At 37.4% G+C, this 24,039-nt stretch overlaps 1 protein-coding gene across 1 annotated transcript in view; it reads left to right on the top strand.

Moving 5' to 3' along the window:
- slc6a17 (solute carrier family 6 member 17) overlaps positions 1 to 23,117 on the top strand; it is a 29,014-nt gene extending 5,897 nt beyond the window's left edge. The window contains exons 2-12 of the mRNA XM_056260988.1: positions 2,494 to 2,904; positions 10,986 to 11,143; positions 14,135 to 14,261; positions 14,679 to 14,860; positions 15,852 to 15,962; positions 16,335 to 16,576; positions 16,724 to 16,916; positions 17,645 to 17,837; positions 17,961 to 18,120; positions 20,057 to 20,219; positions 21,125 to 23,117. Of these exons, the coding sequence (XP_056116963.1) occupies positions 2,616 to 2,904; positions 10,986 to 11,143; positions 14,135 to 14,261; positions 14,679 to 14,860; positions 15,852 to 15,962; positions 16,335 to 16,576; positions 16,724 to 16,916; positions 17,645 to 17,837; positions 17,961 to 18,120; positions 20,057 to 20,219; positions 21,125 to 21,493 (2,187 nt within the window). The 5' untranslated portion in view covers positions 2,494 to 2,615 and the 3' untranslated portion in view covers positions 21,494 to 23,117. The remainder of the gene's footprint in view (positions 1 to 2,493; positions 2,905 to 10,985; positions 11,144 to 14,134; positions 14,262 to 14,678; positions 14,861 to 15,851; positions 15,963 to 16,334; positions 16,577 to 16,723; positions 16,917 to 17,644; positions 17,838 to 17,960; positions 18,121 to 20,056; positions 20,220 to 21,124) is intronic.
- Positions 23,118 to 24,039: the final 922 nt, after the last annotated feature.

The raw sequence follows: 24,039 nt of genomic DNA, 5'->3' as shown, positions 1-24,039 counted from the left end.
TATCAGGAAGGCTATTCCAGAGTTTAGGAGCTAAATGTGAGAACGCCCTCCCTCCTTTATGGACTTAGATATCCTAGGAATGACCAGAAGCCTCGAATTTAGTGATCTTAAAGAACGGGATGGAGTGTAGGGCGATAGAAGGTCCATTAAATACACAGGAGCTAAACCATTTAGGGCTTTATAGGTCAGTAATACTTAATTGATACGGAACTTAATAGGTAACCAGTGTAGAGATGATAAAATTGGTGTTATATGATCATATTTTCTTGACCTAGTAAGAACTCTAGCAGCTGCATTTTGCACTAACTCTAGCTTGTTTATTGTGGATGCAGGACAACCAGCTAATAAAGCATTACAGTAATCTAGTTTTGAGGTCATGAATGCATGAACTAACTTTTATGCATCATGTTACGTAGCTTAGCAATGTTTCTAAGGTGGAAAAAGGCTGTTCTTGTAACATGAAATATGATTTTCGAAAGATTTTCCTAACAGGACATCCTTCTAAATTAAAGTTGTATTGTAAGAGGTTTTGTGGGTAGTTGTTTTGGACCAATAGGTAATACCTCCGTTTTATCTGAATTTAATACCAGGAAATTACACGTCATCCAGCATTTTATATCTTTAAGACACTCTGTCAATTTAGATAAGTTAGTGTTTTCATCTGGTCGTGATGAAATATATAATTGAGTGTCATCAGCATAACAGTGGCAATTAATTCCATGTTTTCTTATAATATTACCAAGTGGCAGCATATATATTGAGAATAGCAGAGGGCCTAACACCGATCCTTGCAGCACTCCATAGTCTACTGACTTTATCTTCGATTTTTCCCCATTTAAACAGACAAAATGGTAACGGTCTGATAAGTACGATCTAAACCATGCTTAATGCCTGTCCCTGAACACCAGTGTAGTTTTGTAGTCGATCCAAGAGTATTTTATGATCTATAGTGTCAAACGCAGCGCTAAGATCGAGTAGAACTAGTATTGATAAATGTCTTTACTGTCAAGTTAATACATATTTGATAAATAAATGTATTAATTTCTTTTTTTATATATATTACTTAATGTATTTAAATATACAATTCATTCTATAATTGATCTATAATCTGATCTATAATTGATCAATATCTTTTGTCAAAGACTACGTCTGGATTGTATTCAGAACGATGATCAAAACATAGATGGAGTAGATTGAGTCCATCAACACCCCGAGAGCTTAGTCCTATACCTCGTCCTGGGTCGACATTTCATCCGGTATCATTAGGCAATTTTGATTGATGCTGTTTAATGTTTGATGATCACATTATTTTACATTTGCATAAGCAATTTTTCTATTGCTTGTTTCTGCTTCTGCTTCGCTTGTGTTTTGATCTGGAGATTCTGTACATTTTCAGAAGATTCAAAATAGCCCCCATTATTACCGTATAACATGACAAACATGTCATAACATGGAAAACATGGATTGCCGTAAAATTCCGTCAATGGCAGGGAAAGAATTAAATACAAAGTTCTGTCATTCTCAACTCATCCTTTCTAGGGCACAGCTGATTGGTTCCTGTTGAATCAGTAGCCAATGAGCTTTGCTAAACCTTCAAATACTTGGTCAGCATTTTCTATAGCAGTTGCAGAACGCTTTCAGATACCCTCCACCTTCCCCAGCTCCACCTGTATAGATCTGCTACGGATAATTCATGTATGCTATATTGTACAGCAGCAGGATGTCTTCTTTGCTCACAGCAGCGTGTTGTGTATCTATCGGCAGTAGCAAGTCCCGTATTTGCACTGCAGCAGCAGCAGCAAAGCAAAGCAGATCTATTCCGCCAAGACCAAACATAAAACATTGTCATTTCCATTACCATGCCAAACACTCCTAGAGATGTCTTGACAGAAGTAGATTTGGAAATGAGTAGAAATTCCTATACTATACTATACTATACTATACTATACTATACTATACTATACTATACTATACTATACTATTCCTGCTACCAGTGGACTACACAAGATTCACATACTCAGAATTAGGAACATATCTGTTTTAAATTATAATAATATTTCACAATATTACTGTTTAACTTTATTTTACATTAATGAATGTAATTTTAATATTGGCAAAATGATGATATTTTACCATGGTTAATTCCAGTAGGCTATACTGTTCAAAACTGCAATGCAGAGGGTCAGAAAATCTTCCCATCTGTCCTACTAGTGCTTGCATTTGCTTTTATTACAACAGCTTGCTTAGGTTTTCATGAAATGTATTCTATAGTCTAGACCCAAAACCAATCTTAAGATAGTTTTAATAAATCAGAGTAATATTTAGGCTTGAGATATAAAATTCAACAGAACACCTGAAAAAAAAATATATTTTGTTAAATGTAACACAAATGGACATTCATTTGGAAGATGATTTGGCCTATATTATGAATCCCAAAGCCATAATTGTATCTCTTGTGGCCCGATTTCTCATGTTTGTATGCTCTTTTCACAGGAGCACAAACCTTCATTCTCCACACCTGTATCAAGCAAAAAGGGCAGTTATTGTGACCTCCATTCTGCCCTGCTCTTCTTTCACACCTTTAATCGTTGGGATCACCACGACACGGCGCAGCCATGCCCAAGAGCAGTAAAGTGACTCAGCGCGAGCACAGTAATGAGCATGTCACAGAGTCTGTGGCCGACCTCCTGGCGCTGGAGGCTCCCATGGACTACAAGAGCAGCCAGATGAGCATGGCAGGTGGGGGCCCTCCGCCCATAGGCAAACCAGACATCTCCCCCGACCTGGAAGACGGGCGACCTGCCTGGAACAGTAAGCTGCAGTACATCTTGGCCCAGGTGGGCTTCTCGGTGGGCCTGGGTAACGTGTGGCGTTTCCCTTATCTTTGCCAGAAGAACGGAGGAGGTGAGTTACTTATTAGTGATGTGCATTTGTAACTGTTTCAAGGTTCAACCTAAAATAAATTATATTTCTATAATAATTTATTCAACCTCCATTTCTTCTATAAAACACAAAAGGAGAAATGTTAATGGTTGCTCTTTTTCATGCAACTACAATGGATGGGGACAACAGATTTCAATCTCAAAAAGGCAGAAAAGCACCAATTAAGATACATAAATGTTTTCCTCAGGTGTTTTGCATTGGATTTCATCCATTAGTTGAAAACTAAATCAACATTTCCTCCAATGTGTTGATTATACTCACCTTTAATATTCGTTTTAAAGCAATAATTTACTCTTTAATGCAATGTTGCATTTCTAAACCTAGCAGTACATTTTGGCAACAAATGAACAGCCTTGAGAGACTGAGGGAGTGAAATTAGGGCTGTCAAAATTTCAAGGCCTTCTATGTCTTTTTTTTTTGTTTGTTTAGTTTACCGGTACATGTTAATGCATTTAGTTCCTTTGTAAGGGAAGATAACAAAATACTGTGTTGGGTTCAGAAGTTCATTTGGATGACACATATAGCAGAATTATGTGCATATAAAAAGACCCACACACATGTGTGTGTATTCCTCAAACTGAATCAAAATGCACAACAAACACAAACCTTGAAGTCGCTCCAAATCTGCAATAAATAACTTTCTCCACATTTTAATTGTATATCAAAACACAATAAAAGATTCATAAATGTTTTCTAGTAGGTAACATTTATTTATAGATCACATTTAAACAAAGCTTACCTTACATTTACATTTAGTCATTTAGCAGACGCTTTTATCCAAAGCGACTTACAACTGAGGACTAAACCAAGCGAGTCATCGTGAAGAGGCAAAAACAACGCAAGAAGCGCTCAAAATACAAAGTTCAGACATTGCTCAGAGTAGCATAAGCCAGATAAGCAAGGATTTAAGGGAAAAGGAAAGAATTTTTTATTTTTTATTTTTTTGATATATGTTAAGTGCTCACGGAAGAGATGAGTTTTCAGTCGTCTTTTGAATGCTGTCAGGGATTCTGCATTCCGGATGAGGGTGGGCAGATCATTCCACTAGCATGGTACCGTGAATGAGAATGTTCTGGAGAGTGATTTTGAGGCTCTCTGTGATGGTACCACGAGCCGTCGCTCATTGACCGATCGTAGGCTTCTGGTAGGGATGTAGACTTGTAGTAGTGAGTGGAAGTAGGAGGGAGCTGATCCTGTGGTCAAATCTGTAAGCAAGTGTCAACGCCTTGAACTTGATGCGAGCAGCGAGTGGTAGCCAGTGCAGAGAGATGAACAGAGGAGTGACGTGGGCCCTTTTGGGCTCGTTGAAGACCAGACGAGCTGCAGCATTCTGGATCATTTGTAGAGGTTTAGTTGCACATGATGGAAGTCCAGCCAGAAGAGCATTGCAGTAATCAAGCCTAGAAATGACCAGGGCCTGGACGAGAAGTTGTGTTGCATGCTCAGTTAGGAAAGGCCTGATCTTCCTGATGTTGTGCATAGCAAACCTGCATGATCGAGCTGTCTTTGTGATGTGGTCTGTGAAGGTCAGCTGATCATCAAAGATTACTCCAAGATTTCTGACTGACCTTGATGGGGTGATTGAGGAAGAATCTAGCTGGAAATTGAAGTCGTGCTGTAGAGACGGATTGGCAGGGAGGATGAGAAGCTCAGTCTTTGCCAGGTTGAGCTGCAGGTGATGTTCCTTCATCCATGCCGAGATGTCCGCCAGACAGCTTGAGATCCGTACAGCTACTGTGGGATCATCTGGTTGAAATGAGAGGTAGAGCTGGGTGTCATCAGCATAGCAATGGTAAGAGAAACCATGTGCCTGTATGATGGGTCCCAGTGATGTGGTGTAAATGGAGAAGAGGAGCGGTCCAAGAACTGAGCCCTGGGGAACCCCTGTGGTCAGTTGATGTGCTTTGGATACCTCACCTCTCCATGTGACCCTGAAGGACCTACCTGTGAGATAGGACTCAAACCAGTGGAGAGGAGTACCTGTGATGCCCAGTGATGAGAGGGTGGACAGAAGAATCTGATGGTTCACAGTGTCAAAGGCAGCAGCCAGATCCAGGAGGATGAGAACTGATGATTTGGAAGCAGCTTTTGCGATCCGCAGGGCTTTGGTGACCGACAGCAATGCAGTCTCGGTTGAATGCCCTTTCTTGAAGCCAGATTGGTTGACATCCAGCTGGTTGTTCAGAGACAGGAAAGATGATACTTGGTTGAAAGCAACTCGTTCAAGTGTTTTCGCAATGAATGGTAGGAGAGAGACAGGTCTGTAATTCACTAAAAGTGATGTGTTTAAAGCTGACCAAAGTTCTGACCAAAGTAAATTACACAGCATACATAATATAAAATTACATAAAAAATATGGCCAGGGAATAAAGATGCATTTTAAGCCTAGATTTAAGAACCATGAGTGAAGGTGCAAGATGAATGTCAATGATCAAAAAAGCTTTATGACCCTTTTGTTTTAACCGAGATCATGGGAAATTCAAGAGTGCTTTATTAGATCTTAAGGATCTGCTAGATGAAAAAGGGAGGATAAGATCTTTAATGTAAGATGGGGCTTGGAGCTTTAAAAACAATATCTTAAACTGGATCCTAAAATAAACCAGGAGACAATGAATAGAGACTAAGATTGAGGTCATATTAGTCATATAACTAGCAGCAACGTTCTGGACCATCTGAAGATGCGAAAGTGAAAATTAATTTATATTGAGTTACAGTAGTCTAATCGCGAGGTAATAGAAGCGTGAATAACTTTCTGTAAGTCCTGAAAAGACAGAAATGATTTATAAGTGATAGAAATATATATTATCTTTAAAGATAATCCGGTAACACTTTACAGTAAGGTTCATTAGTTAACATTAGTTACCTACCTTAGTTAAATATGAACTAAGAATGAACAATACTTCTTCAGCATTTATTTATCTTAGTTCATATTAATTTCAACATTTACTAATACATTATTAAAATCTGTGCAACCACAGAAACCAAAAATTCTCGGGCCAGCAGCATGTGTCCAAATTTCAATCTTAACCGTTCTATTTCATCAGAAACGATCTTAAAACAGGGCTTTAAGTGTAAAATACTGAACTTGTCCTTTAATTTGCAGCTTCTTATAAAAAGCTTTGGTATGATTTCAGAAGATTAGTCTTATGGAGCACTTTTATGGTATATATTTTTTGTCTTTTTGGAGCTTGATAGCCCCAGGCTTAACTCACTTTCATTGTATAGAAAACAGAGGCGTGAATGATGACAGTGAATTTACATTTTTTTGTGTGAACTATTCCTTTAATGTTTTCACTCTTTTTTATTATTCTTTTTAGCTGTACATTTTTTCCATTGAGACAGTCTTTTTTGGGTCAGCTGTGTGCCTTGTGCACTATTACTTGGTCTCTCTAAATTGACTAAGCTGACGATAGTGTTATTTAGGGCAGCAATGTTATATGGGCTGTTTAAAAACAGGAAAATCAAGGCCAGTGTGGTCTTGGTTTGCAAATTTACATGCCATAATACAATAATTTCCCTGCTCTCATTGCTCTTTGGCTGCTTGGACTATTCTTCATTGTTCATATCCTCCTTTAATCTGAAGCGTACTATTTCATGCTGTTTCACAGTCTCTAGACAGAAATGTGGTTTAGAATGATTTCAGGAAATTATTGATTTAATGATAACGTCTCGGTTACGTATGTAATCCTCGTTCCCTGAAGGAGGGAACAGAGATGTAGTCGACGAAAGGGGACTGAATCAGCTTAGTGTCTTCAAAATTAAATATATCCTCAAAATATAATGAATTAAGGTAATTCCATGAAATTGTTTAAGCATAAAACTTACTATGTTTTGTTTAAAAAACAAACAAACAATGGCAATTGGGTAAGAAAAATTAAGATGTATTCTCTGAAAACAAGTGAAGCAAAATTGATAAGATATTAAAACACGTACATTTATGTTGTTATGTTGCAAATTTAGTTTTTGCAGTGCATAATTGATTGCAAATTATCTGAAAAAAAAAATTTATTTACTGTATCTTGAAAATAGTATACAAACTATATTAAAAAAGGTCCTAAAATATAGTTGGACACGTTAATGTTATCTGAAAGTGAAACCTGACACCTTTATTAGATCGTCATGTCTTGTCCTTGCTTGTCTTGCAATTATGAATGTTTCCCAGAAGGCCTTGTTTACGTTACGCACCCTTGCTCTCTCCATCTTCTCTCTTCCATCTGTCCGTCCATCCCTTTCTCTTTCCTCCCGTCTCCCATCGTTTGTTTCATTAGTTGTATGCATAAATAAAGCTCAGACAAAAAGCCTCGACAAAGCAACATCGAACACAAAAGAAATGCAGTAATCAACCTGATAACAAGCAGTTCTTCGTCATAAGCTGAGGCTGGGGAGTGCTTTGCTGTGATCATCCCTGGCTCTAATTACACTTATAACCTCCCAAGAGGAGGGGTTTGTGGTCATCCGCCAGCAGTGTGCCGCCCAGTGTGTCTATAGAAGCAGTTATTTTCGGATTGTTCTTTGACTTCAAACAGAGGAAGCTCTGCTCAGACCAAACTCTTCGTCACCATGGAGCTAGTTTGACGTCAGGGCTCAGCAGCGTGACTTGCTGTTTTATTCTGTTGTCTGTTCATTCATGCCGGCAGTCATGTCATTAGCCTATAAGATACCATCTTCTGCATCTAGTTGAAATTTAGCTAGAAAATGTATGAAGAACAAAACATAAAAATAATTAAGCTTTGCACTTGTTCTTGCTCTAATTGGAAAAGTATAAGGATAATGGATTTCATTATCCAAATTGTGTCATATAAGATTAATATATTTTAAAATATGGTGTGACAGTCAGCAGGTCATATAGTTTGTTTAAATGCATTTCTCTAAAGGCAAGTGCCATGTTTATTACTTGTCATTTACTGAAATCAAGCTTTTTAAATGTAATCAAAAGAGAAATATAATCAGTGATCCAACTATATTGCAGTTATGGAAATCTTCAGTAATGTCAACTGCACTACTTTGACTTGATATTTATGTTCTGTTTTATTTATTTTATTTTTGTGTGGTTGACATTAGATCAGTCCCAATACTTGATTTCTTTATAATATATATTTTCTGATGAGAAAAAATATATATCTGTTGTAGAATCCTATGAGATGAGTATGTATATACGGTATATACAGTATATATATATATATTGTGTGTGTGTGTGTGTGTGTGTGTGTGTGTGTGTGTGTGTGTGTGTGTGTGTGTGTGTGTGTGTGTGTGTGTGTGTGTGTGTGTGTGTGTGTGTGAAAGTTGGGGTGTTAATATCTTAAGACATAATTCATTTCTTGAAAGACTAGATAAAATGAAAAAATTTAATGAACTAATTCTTATATTGATGTGTGTGTGTGTGTGTACTCACCTGCCACTTTATTAGGTATACCTTGCTACTGGGTTGGACCCCCTTTTGCCTTCAGAATTGCCTTAATTCTTTGTGGCATAGATTCAACTAAATGCTGGAAAAATTCCTCAGAGATATTGGTTTATATTGACATGATAGCATCATCACAAAGTTGCTGCAGATGCTGCACATCCATGACGCAAATCTTCCATTCCAGTACATCCCAATGGTGCTCAATATCATGGAGATCATGGAGATGCGTACGCATTTTTCCACGCACATATCAGGATTTATAAAAAATAAACTTGGCGTAAATAAGTGCGCACCGTAGGGATGCTCTTGACCGTGCGTACGCACTCTTTTAGAAGAGTATGTGTTTTGGCGATACCATCTGGCCCAAATAGCAATAACTATTTAAAATGAAAAACTTCTAAATGATCCTATTACATCACCCAATAAATCAAATTGCATCAACCTGAATTATCATTATCAGCATTCTTAACCAGGTGCAAATACTATTTTTTTGTAATGAATGGGCTATAAAAAGGTATGTGCGTATATAACATATCATCATAATGGATGCTCTAGCGCTGTTAGAAGACCTTGCTAATGACGCTCTACGGAGGGAGTGTGTTTTCAGAGACCGTGAAGATTTCCTTGCTCATGATGATGATTGGCTCATGAGCCGATTTCGATTCCCAAGAGCCATCCTCTTGGAATTGTGTTCTGAATTACGGCCAGTAACATGAAATCATTACTGAGAAGTTACAACATTTTTATATTCAATTCACGAGTTCACACTTACAAATAAGTCAGATAGAATAAATGTGTATTTGGCGTGCTGTCCGAGGAGAGGGCTCCGAGTTAGGTATTCGGCCCGAACCCAGAGCACTCCCCCCGTATTCCTGGCTGTGAAATAAATAAATAAGATAAGCCAAGAGTGAGGAGTCGGGGTGGTGGAGGGATGCTGAAACTGTCAAGGAATGTTAGGTGAGTTGACAGAGTGAATATTTATATGCTCCTTCTCGTGCTGATAGGGTAGACATGGTAATTGTTTGATGACCAGTTGATTGGAATGATTATTTGAACGTGCTCCTCCCGAACTTTGTTTATAAAACATCATTAAATATAAATATTTGTTGTGGATGTGATGCTTTTGAACACTTTTCCTCTGGCATGCTGTCTGTGTTTTAATGTGTTAACTACATAGATAATTGCTTATCATGATGGCAGATTGTCTGAGAAAATGGTTTCGTGCAAATAACAAGGTCTATCTGTTTCCATTAAAAATATAAATCAATTAAAATACTATTTGGCCAGTGGAAAAGATTGAGAAGAACTTTCTCTGAAATGCATTTTGCACTATTTTATTTTATTTATTTAAAAAACAAGGGAAGAATGGGCTACTAAATGATTTTTATTAATGTAATGTGACGGCACATCCGTATTTCATATTTTCCTAATGTCTTGTACCGTTAAACATGTTATCATGTGGATGAATAATCATATGCAAATGATATGCAGATGAGGATATGCATAGTAAAACTAGGCGTTATAATCTCCATATATGGTTATTTCGGGGTGGAGACGTATGTGCGCACAATCTTCCGCTGACTGGGATTTATAAAGTGAATTCTGCGCAGGTTCTGGCGTACGCACGGTTTTATAAGTCTGAATATTTTTTTGCGTACGACATTTTTGGCTTTCGGGCGCACGTACACTTTTAGTAAGGATTCTACGCACAGTTTTATAAATGAGGCCCCAGGTGACTGTGGAGGCTATTTGAGTACAGTGAACTCTTTGTCATGTTCAAGAAACCAGTTTGAGATGATTTGAGGTTTGTGACATGACGTTTTATCCTGATGGAAGTAGCCATCAGAAGATGGGTACACTGTGGCCATAAAGGGATGGAAATGGTCAGCAACAATACTCAGGTTGGCTGTGACATTTAAACAATGCTAAATTAAGTGGCCCAAAGTGTGCCAAGAAAATATCGCCCAACACCAATACACCACCACCAGCTTGAACCATAGATACAAGGCAGAAGCTTTCATGTTATTTGCACCAAATTCTGACACTACCATCTGAATGTCGCAGCAGAAATTCAGCCTCATCAGACCAGGCAATGTTTTTCCAATCTTCCATTGTCCAATTTTGGTAAGCCCATGCGAATATTGGCTGATTAGATATTTGGGTTAACGAGCAGTTGAACAGGTGTACCTAATAAAGTGGCCGGTGAGTGTATATACTGTAAAATGTATTAAATCCTGTAGTTTGAATTACTACTATACTATATGATTTAATGTCATACATTGTTTCATGTAGTTAGGTGAGTAAATGGCATACATGAAATAAAAATATAAAAGGTGACCCCTTTATAATATATTTTACTTAAAAATGTATGTAAATATAAAATATGAGGAAAAAACATGGCCCAGGCAGTCATAGATAGTATTTTGACTGTAGCAACAGACATATTGTAAAATAATTTACTACTTTTTTATGTATGTATGGAAAAACAACATAAAGGGGAAACAAGTCTGAAAGGATTTTGGTGGTGAGGTCAGTGTGCTGTAGCTTGATTGATCTTGGGCTATTGGTTGGTCATTAAAGACACTGTTGTAAGGACATTACTCTCTGTGTTTACAAGTGTCGCTATCTCTCTTTACAGGTGCTTACCTTGTTCCATACTTCATCCTTCTTATCCTTATTGGCATCCCACTCTTTTTCTTGGAGCTGGCGGTTGGCCAAAGGATTCGTCGAGGGAGCATTGGAGTGTGGAATTATGTTTGTCCACGACTTGGTGGCATTGGAGTGTCCAGCCTGATGGTGAGTGAATTATGTTCTTCTGAAACACAAGACACAAATGAGCAGTCACTTAAATGTATTTTCTTTTCTTGATTGAGATAATGTTGTAACTTGGTTTGAGAGTGTATATGCGTAAATAGAGGGCATACACGGAGTGGTTGGGGTCAAATGTGAAAGTGGAACTAAACTTTAAATACAGCTATATAGACAAGATAAAGTAAATCATTCTTCATGGTTTACGATCTCCAGACTTCAGATTGGGAGTGTCTGGTTCACATCAGCTCAGACTGGGCAATTGATACAATTTGAGATTCTAGTTCAGATGCTAATGCATTGTTGAAGAAGGGTCACAATACAATGAGGAGCCTGCGAGTTCCAGACCAAGAATAACCAATGTCATTTCCCCCCTTTATTTTGTTCTGAAGGCCTTAATAGAAGCATTTATTTTTGATGAGTTACAGGCCTAAAAGAGCTAATTCACCACCTGTGCCGCGTCATCCATTACTCAGCACTGTTCTCAAATCATTTTAATATGAGCGCAGTCACGCAACCTATCAGATGGGTTTCGATCTTAAAATATCACTCTCTCTGAACATTTAATAAATCTATTTTCAGTCCCAGCTGCACCTGGACTTTCTGGTTTTCTTTCCTTGTATAAGCAACTGCACTTTGGAGATATAGCAAGTCAGCAAGTATGTAAGGCCTTTTGGGAGGTGATGGTTATATACCATAAGCCGATGCACCAGCGCGGAAAGCTGGTATTGTGTGAATCAGCAGTTTCTTGTGAATGGCTTTCTCATTAGTAACAGAATGAGCTGAATACCAATATATAAAAAATATATATATTATTCTGTTCATTTACAAATATTAATTATAATATAATCTTGAATGTCTTTTGTATTTTATTTAGTATTTGTTATGTAGTCTGAGTGAGACTGCTGGATTCATTTACTTCAGATTGGGAATCAACCTTGTTTTTTTAATCTTCTACTCAAAGGCAATGAAAAAAACACATAGGGATAGCCATTTTGACATCACATGCCTCTTAGGGGCCGTTTGCATGACACTGTTTTCAACTTAAAAACGGAAAACTTTTTTTGCTCGTTCATTTACATGACAATGGTATTTTGGGGGCCTGAAAACGCAAACTTTTCAATTTGCACGTTTTTGAAACCAATAACGTTATTGTCTCTGTGTAAACTTCAAAAATGCACATTTTTGATAACGGTGACGACATGCGCATGAGTACGTTTTCAGTCTATAGGCGCATAGTTTGTTTACAAAGTGACATCTCTAACTACTGGCCTGGCATGCATAATACAGCGTTTTTAATAGTTTTCGCAGTTCAGTGTGAACAGGGATCGTTTTGATCTTCTTTTGTATGCAAAAAAATTAGAAGGAAAACTTTTTTGTTTTCAGTACATCGATGTCGGGTAAACATATTCTAGATAAGAAGTCCCACAGTTAAAATTACTGTAGAGAAACACTCAGGGACTATATGTGCCTGCTCTGCTGCAGCCTCAGCTATTAATACCCATGAAGCTACAGCAGAAAGAATGTGCTTCAATTATTCACTAACTCAATGTGCTGTGGATTTGTTACGTCGCAAAGTACCATTACGGCCCTGTTACAGACTGCAGGGAAAAATCAAGGGATAGATTTGCTGTAAACAGGCACAAGTTGCTAAACCCTCAAAATGCACGGTATTTCAGCATACATAACACATTCATTCTATTCTATTGTGTTCTATTTCTATAAATGCACACTATATTTGGAGTAATGCTATTGATTTTTAAGAGTTAAAAGACTTCAGATTTTATCCATTAAGACATCCGATCATATATCAGATGAGACTCCAGGAGCCAGACATGTGCAGTTGTATCAGCACATATACAACTGCCAGGAAGAGCTACTCTGACTGAAATGTACTGTAAAATGAACTTTCCACAATCCTTAACTGGCATGTAAACTCATTCAGATTACACCTTTGAAATTTTTGGATTTAGGTGTAGATTTTGTGGTTTCTGTTCATCTAATTCTAATATAAATAGCAATTATTTCAAAGCCATATGTAAAGCAGAAAACACTCCCAGACAAAGAATCCCAGAATGTGCCAGATCGCTAGACCAGATTTTGTCACCTCTTGTTATTTTTAGTGCACAGTGTGGCTCAGATGTTCAGTAAACAGTCTATAGTCAAGCAAAATGAGCCTTAAACTAGATAAGACCTTTCCAGGGGGCTGTTCTTTTTTCAGTATTACAACTCAATATTCAGTATCTTAAAGGGTTAGTTCACCCAAAAATGAAAATTATGTCATTAATGACTCACCTTCATGTCGTCCCAAGCCCGTAAGACCTCCGTTCACCTTCGGAACACAGTTTAAGATATTTTAGATTTAGTCCGAGAGATTTCTGTCCCTCCATTGAAAATGTATGTACGGTATACTGTCCTTGTCCAGAAAGGAAATAAAGACATCATCAAAGCAGTCCATGTGACATCAGTGGGTTAGTTAGAATGTTTTGAAGCATCGAAAATACATTTAGGTCCAAAAATAACAAAAACTACGACTTTATTCAGCATTGTATTGTCTTCCGGTTCTGTTGTCAATCCGCGTTCAGTGACGCTGCTGATGTAAGACGCTGCTGACGTGTATCTGGTGCGTCTGTGTATTCGGGTTCAAATAAATACGGCTGGGCAAAAAAATGCAAGTCTTCCTCTATGTCGAAATCCTTAGACATATTTGCGAAGAGTGTTTTGTTTACAGCGTGCGTCTCCCTCAGACTGTAAACGAAGCTCGGGCGCACCAGATTACACGTCAGCAGCGTCTTAGTTTAAGATAAATCTAAAATATCTTAAACTGTGTTCCGAAGATGAACGGAGGTCTTACGGGCTTGGAACGAGATGAGGGTGAGTCATTAATGACATCATTTTCATTTTTGGTTGAACTAACCCTTTAATTATTTTCTAGATGTTAACCAATACCCTTTGTTCTTTCTTTTCTCCATACTGCAGGTGTGTGGTTTTGTGGGTCTGTACTATAATGTGATTATAGGCTGGAGCATCTTCTACTTTTTCCAGTCGTTTCAATATCCTCTGCCTTGGAGCGCCTGTCCCATCAGGAAGAACGGCACTCAATCCTGTGAGTGCTCTGCAGTTCCTCACACAATGACCATAAAGATCAATAAACAATCAATATTCCAATAAATCACAATTTCTATTTGAATGATACCGATTTTTTGTAGTGAATCAAAAGAAATACCGCACGATTCCTGCCTGATTCTCTGTACACATGACTAAAGTCGGTTCTTTTAATGAATCGTTCAAAAAGATGAGTTACCGGTTTGAACACTGTCCTGTATAATTGACAACATTAGCAGAAAGAGAAATTATTTCCTACAGTATGGACAAAATGGACATCCCAACTGAAATGAATCGGAATCAAATCCTAAGAAATACCATCCTGATCTTTTCCAAAGGGTCATTAAATAGTCAGTGGTGTAAAGAAATATGAATAGACAAGGAATGTTGTCTCTGCTTTTCTTTTTTGTCTGATTAGTTGTGGAGCCTGAGTGTGAGAAGAGCTCAGCAACCACGTACTACTGGTACCGCGAGACCCTGGACATCACCAGCTCGATCGCAGACAGCGGCGGTCTGAACTGGAGGATGACTTTGTCACTGCTGGCTGCCTGGATAATTGTCTGTCTGGCTGTAATAAGGGGCATTCAGTCTTCTGGGAGGGTGAGGCAGACTTGCTACTGCATGAGATTATGAAATGAGAACCAACTGAGTTGAGAAACATCAATTTTCAGATAGCTCAAAGGCACAATATGCAGATGCTGGGTTATCAGGCACATCTGAACAATTACACAATCAAGATGCGCAATTATGATTATATTCTCAGAGTGGAACGTTTGCTTTCTCCTTGAAGCTAATTCAAGGTGTGATAGTGCTGCAGTTTTTGCAAACACATATTTTGTGGAAAAAATGCCCATTTACCAGCTGTTTAAATGTATCACAGTGTCTGAACAACAGGGACACAGATAGTTCTCTATAAATTAAAATTTTGGTTAATCCTATCAGACCAATAGAGCTTCACCACCTGTTCTGGGGACAGTTGCATAAACTTAACCAGCAAGTCTTAAGATCTAGTCTGAGCAACTAGTAATTAGTTAAGGCTTATCAGTCTTACTTTTTAAATTCAAATTAGACTAATCTACATTTTTATGTAAATGACAAAAATGTAGACCAGTCTTGAAGAAAACTTGTAAAGCTAGTCTAAGCAGTTTATGAAACCGGCCAAATGTCAAGTAACTAAAAGAGACTCCATAAGGCCTCCACACAATAGAAAAAAAAAAAATATATATATATATGTATATATATATATATATATATATATATATATATACTTAAATAAGTGTATCTAAAATAATGTTTACATTTAATTTAAAATAAATAAATAAATACAAATAGAATTTATTCGAATTTTCTTTGTTTATTAATTGCCAAAAAAAGATATCAACCAAAAAAAGTGGGAAGAGTGGATTCTTACCAAAAAAACTGTTGAAGAAGAATAAATACATTTATAATGTGCCGAAATTTACGAGCTCTTGTTGTAATAAATAATTCCAAAAGCATTAATACACAATATAAAACAAAAAAAATTTGTTCTCTGAGAAATGTATGCACAAATCATTCTAAAACATTTGAACGAAAACAATAAATATTGCAGGTGATGTACTTCAGCTCACTCTTTCCGTACTTGGTGCTCTTCTGCTTCCTGGTGAGAGGGATGTTTCTTAAAGGAGCAGTAGATGGCATTGCTCACATGTTTACACCCAAGGTAAGGCGATTGTGTGCACACACTTTCTTAAACGCACACGTGAAAGTTAGGATATCCAGATGACTTAAGAAAACTAGCAGACACATTTCATGCAGTGTAAACAAATCTTTATAGGCAGCAATCTTTAAAAGAAAATGTGTGCAGCTAAAATGTAGCGCTCATCACATGGTTGGACTCCCTCTTGTGGTGTATTTGGGATATTTAATCAAATTCATATTATGAAATATGATTCTATTACATTAATCACACATGATTCTATGCAATAGAAGGCCTTCAGCTATGCTGACACTTATTTGGCACTGTTCATTTACTTAGAGATTAGATTTTCAATCACTCAAATGTAATAAATATTTTTAATTTATTTCATTTTAGCTGGAGATCATGTTGGAGCCGCAGGTGTGGCGTGAAGCTGCCACTCAAGTCTTCTTTGCTCTTGGTCTGGGTTTCGGAGGTGTCATCGCTTTTTCCAGTTACAACAAGAGAGACAACAACTGTCATTTTGATGCCGTGCTTGTCTCCTTCATCAACTTCATGACCTCTATACTGGCCACACTCGTAGTGTTTGCTGTGCTGGGCTTCAAAGCCAACATCATGAACGAGAAATGTGTTGTGGAGTACGTATGACCTCTCAATGCTTTTCATTATTCTCATGAAAGGATCATTTTTGTGATTGGATTAAGTTACACTCTCCATTATAATATAATAATAACTATGCCTAATACTTTAAATCTAAAGCTCATGTCTGTGTTGTTCTCATGTAGGAATGCTGAAAAGATTCTAGGGTACTTGAACTCAAATGTGCTGAGTCAGGATCTCATCCCCCCTCACGTCAACTTTTCCCACCTCACCACGTCGGACTATGCGGAGATGTACGGCGTAATAAAGATTGTGAAAGAGGACAGTTTTGCGCAGCTGGGGCTGGAGCCGTGTCTGCTGGAGGATGAGCTCAATAAGGCAGGTGTTTGGCCCATGAGCTAAAGGCTTTCAGCAGGTTTTCAGCTAAGCCATTTAGGATGTTGTTGTTTTTTTGCCAAGCTCAATAGACAAAAATGTCGATTGTAATAATGCCTTTGAACCGTAATGTTCTGGAATATATTGCACTGTTCAAGCTATTTATAATTTTAGAGCCATTCTGTATTTTTCTTTTTTTTTATGTATGCACAATTCAATTTTTTTATTCATCTCTATCAGTGTTATTATAGCTTTTTCATTTCTATTTTATTTGTTAGTTTTACTGTTAGTTTTAGTTTTTCAGTGTTTCCTCTTTTCACTTCATTTACTTTATTATTTTAGTATATTTGTGCTGCCAAAATGAGTGTGCTAAATGATTATTTAATTACCAGCATTACACTTCTTAGTGTCTGGTGGTATCTAGTGGCGTATTTCATTTATGAAAAGAGGTTATAAAATGTGAAACTTTTAAAATATATTCTATATAAAAATAACATTTATTTTTAAGACTATTTATTTTATTTTATTTAGTTTTTACAATTTTGTAAAAGTTTTTTTTATTTCATGAAAATATCTTTTTCATTTTAATTTTAATTTTAGATTTTTTTATGATTTTTATGGTTCTCTCTCTCTCTCTCTCTCTCTCTCTCTCTCTCTCTCTCTCTCTCTCTCTCTCTCTCTCTCTCTCTCTCTCTCTCTCTCTCTCTCTCTCTCTCTCTCTCTCTCATCAGGCTGTTCAAGGCACTGGTCTGGCTTTTATTGCCTTCACAGAGGCTATGACCCATTTTCCAGGCTCTCCCTTCTGGTCTGTCATGTTTTTCTTCATGTTGATAAACCTGGGCTTGGGCAGCATGATTGGCACCATGACTGGCATAACCACACCCATTCTGGATACCTTCAAAATTCGCAAAGAGGTGCTCACAGGTGAGAGCTCCTGGTTTGTTCACTTCTCTTTTTTTCTGAGACAGTAAATTAAGTTTACTCTAAATGATCCTGGGCCAATTTGATAAGGCACCGACTAACTTGTGTGATCTTGTATTTCCCCAGTGGGCTGTTGTATTGTGGCCTTTTTGTGCGGCTTGCTGTTTGTCCAGCGTTCAGGGAACTACTTTGTCACCATGTTTGATGACTACTCTGCTGGTTTGCCCCTCACTATTGTGGTGATCCTGGAGAATATATCTGTTGCCTGGGTCTATGGCACAAAAAGGTGGGCAGATTGTTTAGTGCTGTTCTCTGGTGTTTTGCTCAGAGAGCTACTCAAAAGAAGATTGTAGGGGCTTTCGCACCTGAGTGCTAAAAAGAATGCTCTTTTTGGTCTGTTCGCACTGAAGGAACTGGGAACGATTTTAGTTATAGGAACACCTTTTCCAAGAACATGGAAAACAGTGATAGATAGCATTCACCTGTCGCCCATTGTGTGCAGTGTCATGTTCTTTTCTCAGCCTCGATGATGCGCAGCACTACAAGTTGACAAATGAGTCTCAACATGTCCCGTTCTCACAGCAACTTACAGTAGCGTCTGACCAAAGTAATATCAAAGATGGCGACGTCAATACCACTGAAAACAGCAGCTTTTATATCTGGGTGGAGAGCGGAGCATTTGTGGCTCACATTGCACACAAAACTGATGGGAGCAGCTTCGGTGGAAAACAGTGACTGGATCTAAAACACTCATATCTCCGTCACTGTTAGATACCGAAAAACCATACATGAAAACCCACAACACATGGTAGACATGCACAGTGCAGAGCGGCTCTCTCACACTGTTCACGTTCCGTTCACACAGCATGTGTTTTCTGAGAATGCGGTTGTGAGTCCTGAAAATTTACGGATGTTAGTTTGGTTATAGAATGTGGTCGTCACTCCTGTAAATAACTGAACTGTGTGTGAATGTAACCGTATTAGGTACTCAAATACGTGACTGAGATAGGGCTGGACAAAAATTCAATATCAATATTTATTGCGGCATAATAATATCAATAACGGTGATATGATTTTTAAACACATTTCCGATATTTCAATATAGCCTACATTACAGCATTTTTACTACGTGATAAATAAGCAGCACAGCACAACGGTTCATATGCTCATTGTCTCCAAATTATGACCAGAAACGGATAATTATTAAGTCTGCTGTTTAAAACAAATAAAGAACAAATGTAGGAGAATGGTTATTATGCACAAACATCGGGAAACCCTTTTGTGCAGTGAGCGCATGTCAAAAATATATATTCCGATTTGAAGCTTGTGAAATATAAACCGCACATCAACCCGATCACTTGTTTAGCGTTCATGTAAACCCCACATTCTGATAGATCAATCGAATGAATTCAGGGTGTCATAAACACTCAACAATGTCCTTGCCCCAGCAAAATGTGTTTTTGTTGTTGATCACTCTTTTTTCTGTTTTCTGCAGCAACTCTGAGCACTTTTAAAAGCCTTTTCTTTATCCTGGCTGAAGCACTTTTGTTTCAATCTATAAGAATAACATAATCAGCCTATATTATAGTTTAAAGTTTAAAGATATTCATATTAATAAGTTGAGTGTCTTGTTTATTTGACAGTGATTTCACATTTCCTGTTTGGTTGAAGGCTAAATACAAATAAAAGGTTAACATTCATTTATTTGTACCTTTTTTATTTTATAAAATATTATATAGTTTTATAGGAGGATGTTTCATAGACTTGGCCATTCATTTTTCAGAAGTTTGTAGGTGCAGACATCCGTTGTGGGCATTCTTGGCACTTTTTCTGAGACTTTTATATTTTTCATTTCGATATCGGAATTATATCTTATCGACCGAAATTAAGAAATATATTGTGATATAAACTTTGGCCATATCGTCCAGCCCTAGACTGAGAAGTGTTTTCTGCTGCTGTGTGAACGTAGCCTATGGCGCTACAAATGGCCCAGACCAGAAAACCAGAAAAATGGCCCTAGTGGAAAATTGGATTCACGAAGACCGCCCTGGTGGCTTGTTCCTATAACTGAATTCCGGTGCGAAAGCCACTATTATCTCTGAAATCAGATCTCCTCAGTGTTTGTTCTTGCTAACCCCAAATATAGTCTCTATGCAATCCAGTTTGCTTTTGCCTTGTGTGATATTGATCTGTAATTCTGCATGCTTTATGTTGTCCATTAGGTTCATGCAGGATCTGGAGGACATGCTGGGTTTCAGACCGTGCATTGTTTACTTCTACCTGTGGAAGTATGTGTCTCCAGTGTGTCTGATCATACTGATTTCTGCCAGTGTTGTAGAGATGGCCATCAACCCTCCAGGATACAATGCATGGGTGCAAGACCTGGTTAGTTATACACTATGAAAATATCTCCCATCCTATTCCCTGTTCCCAAATATATGCTTAACTATAAAATTCATTTATGCTTCCATTGTTTGATATTTTGAAATTAAATATTATTTTTATATTTATTTGGCTATTTTATCTTTCATTACAGTTTTTACATTTTGTTCATAAAAAGCTATATATATCTATTAAAAAAAGTTTTTAAATTTTAAAATCAAACAAATTTTGTGGTAGTTTGTATTAATACCCCTAGTTTACATATGTGGATATTTTTCCCCTTCTATTATATATGCAAGTACATCTAGGCATTATGCTCATATTCAGATAAATACACTACTGTTCAAAGCGTTGGAGTTACTTTAAAAAATGTCTCTTTACACTCACAAAGGCTACATTCATTTAATTAAAAATCCTGTAAAAACAGTCATATTGTTAAATATTTTTACAATTTAAAATAACTTTATTATTTTAATGTATTTTAAAATGTAATTTATTTCTGTGAATTTTCAGCAGCCATTTATTATTATCAATGTTGAGAACAGTTTTGCTGCTTAATATTTTCGTGGAAATCGTAATACTTTTTTTTTTTTCAGGATTCTTTGATGAATAGAAAGTTTATAAGAACAGCATTTAAAATAGAAATCTTTTGTTTCATTATAAAAGTCTTTACAGTCACTTTTGATCAATTTAATGTATCCTTGCTGAATTAAATTTTTTTTTTCAATCTTACCGACCCCAAACTTTTGAATGGTAGTACATGTATTTCAAGGAGAAAGTTAGCAATGAATTCTAGATTTTGATGACATTTTTTAAATTGGAAAATTATCATTCAAGGACTTTAATAGTTAACTTAGTGTCTTCTATTGCATTTCACCATTTCTTTCTCTCCTTTTCCCTATAATCAGGCCATGGAGAGGTTCCAGAGTTATCCTCCTTGGGCATTAGTCATGTGTTTTGCTCTGATCATTGTGGCCATGCTTCCTCTTCCATTGGTCTTCATTGCCCGTCACTTTAACTGGCTCCCAGACGGCTCCAACAAGCTGTCTGTCTCCTACCGCAAGAGCCTGGCAAAGGAGGCTTCCACCCTAGAAGATGAGACGAGGTTTATCCTCGGGAAGAATCCCAGCGAAGCCCCTTCTCCCATGCCCAGCCATCGGGCCTATCTGGGCCCTGGCAGCACATCTCCTGTGGAGCTCATCACCAACTCTACCTCCATCAGCGGCTATGGCAGCGGTTACCAGACCAACCCTGCCCCTCCCAAATCTGAGTCATGATCCTCCAACCCACCACCCAGAGACTGAGATGGAACGAGAAAGAAGATTCTGAACAGATGAGAAGGTCCTAGTGTTGGTCACACCTTAACCCAAGCCATTCAGAGGAGCAGGACCACAAGAAAACTAACAGAAAGACAGAGATCCTTCCATATTCCCCGACTAGACAGCTTCCCTGGGCCCAATTATTCATACGGACTACAGATGTTGGTCTGAAGGTGAAAGAGAGCCTGGAGCTTTCAGATCAGTGTGTAAGGTGGCTTATTTGGTAAGTTATTTTTGCATATAGATAAATAATGTCAACTCTAAGAAGGTAATGAAAACATTCAAGCTGCAGGTTTGGTCTCTGTCACTGGTTTGGGGCCATAGGGGTGTAGCACATCCCTCTCTGTGAGTGCTGTAGTAATAGTTGTTGTTTAGGTTAAGGTGTTACCAATGCTGCTGAACTCCAGACATCTTACAAAATGCACAAGATAAAAGATGCCATGCAAGGAATTTAATTTAATTTAATTAAACCCACCTTTAGAGCTCATAAAGATAGACGACTCAGAGGGACTCAGAGAAACTAAAGCTTTCACTTATTATAATGAGTCCTCTAGTCTAGTGGATATTATGTAAGTGTCACTGTTAAATACAGACCACCTGACAGTAGAGTGAATCGATAGCTCGATTTCTGTTACAGACTGAAGTACATGTTCATTTGATAAGTGTTCTTGGTTATAGACTGCACATCAACAGTCTGTCATGTCCACATCTCAGCACAGGAGGGCGACATATGTATTCATACAACAAACGTACTGTAGTTTCAGTGCAGTATCAAATATATACAGTATCAGTGTCAGGTTCAGGCTGTTTTTGCAACTGGATTTATCTGATTTAAGTTTCATTTTTGGAAAGTCTTATCTAGATGTTTTTATTTTTTTTTATAATCTTAACAAATATGACTGCCTAGAGGTGACTTTCACACAGCACAAGGAATGACATTTTTCATGATGCAATAAGGGATATGGTTTGAGCCATGTAACTCCACCAAGCACAAAAACTATAACTTTAAAATTACAAATAAACTGAACATCAACAAATATTTAATTTCCATGTCTGCAATGGCAATAATATAAATGAAATGAGTGGCATTAGCTGCCATTGTGAGCTTTACTCTGCGCCACAGTTCTAAACCAGTGGAGAAATCTGCATTAGCTGGACTGTGTTTTTACTGAAAGTTACCATGCTTGGTGGAGACTAACCTATATGACAGAATTATTTATAATTATTCTAAGTGAAGACAATAAGTTCCAAATGGGGAATGGTACTGAAATCTACTGTATGTTTTTAAACTTCAAACCACAAAACATGTAAATGGTTATTAAGTTGTGTTTGCTTATGATTTACAGATGCCAATCTCAGATTATTTACTTTAGTGAGTTTACTGCACAGAGAAGTGTTTGGCCCTTGTTTAACACTGCCTGATTTCAAACTTGCTGTTCTGGGGCCATATTACAGACACATATTCTCGTCATGGCCACTAAACAGATAAGATATGATTGTAGAGTTGGGATTTTTCTACAATACGGCTGATCTGGAATATGTGTAAAATACATAATGAGGTCATCTGTGTGGATTTCAATCTAATATTGTAAGAATTCTTTCAAACTGCCACACACATGATGACATCGTAATTTCACACACAGCAGGCATTCACAGATCAGATGCTATCATTCAAAATGTTGTGGTCAGTAAGATTTAAAAAAAAAGAAAAAATATTTTTATTCAGCAAGGATGTTTTAGATTTATCCAAAGTGACAGAATAGACACTAAAATATAAAACAATTTTAAAATGTAGTATTTCACAATACTACTGTTTTAACCATATTTTCGCCAAATAACGCATCCTTGGTAAGCATAGGATGCTTCTTTCAAAAATAGTTTAAAAAATCTTAGCGACCCCAGACTTTTGAACGGTAGCATATATATATATATATATAAGCCTCTTTGCATGATATTTTTTGCATTTTTTTCTCTCTTAAAAATTGCATTATAAAAAAAAGCAGGCTCTGAAAAATGTAAATGGGACAATATATTTTAAAAAAGATTCATGTAAATCAACCTGATATGGAAAAGCAGTTGAGTGTATTTATAAGGTAATATGTTGCGCTGGAAGAAGGAACAGTCTTGGTTCGCGTAATGTGTAGTCCCTTTATGTGTAGTGTAGAGTGAATACTGTGCTGCCCTTAAAAGCTCACTGTCTAATAGTCTGTAAGCCTAAGCATACTCTCCTTTTTTGTTTGGTTTATGTGCTTTCAACAGATACTCTGGTCTTAATGAAAGGGGTACATTTTCAGTATTTATTCCAGTAAGAATAGATTCAGGGAGCAGAAGAGGGTGTGAATAAGAGTGGGACAGGAGTTGTGGGTCATGTTGAAACACTGATGAGTACAACTGCAGTTTTTGATCATCCAGCTGCTTGTAGATTTTGCGTCTGTCACAAAAGCTTCTGTGATAAAAATAGACACGGACTAGGCTGGTTACCTAGGGGAACCTGTGTTAGAAAC

Source organism: Rhinichthys klamathensis, unplaced genomic scaffold (genome assembly GCF_029890125.1).
Source record: "Rhinichthys klamathensis goyatoka isolate OS25496 unplaced genomic scaffold, OSU_Roscu_1.1 h1tg000180l_1, whole genome shotgun sequence".
NCBI lineage: Eukaryota > Metazoa > Chordata > Actinopteri > Cypriniformes > Leuciscidae > Rhinichthys > Rhinichthys klamathensis.
Note: the sequence above shows the minus strand (reverse complement) of the source record. Positions and strands in the feature narration are given on the sequence as shown.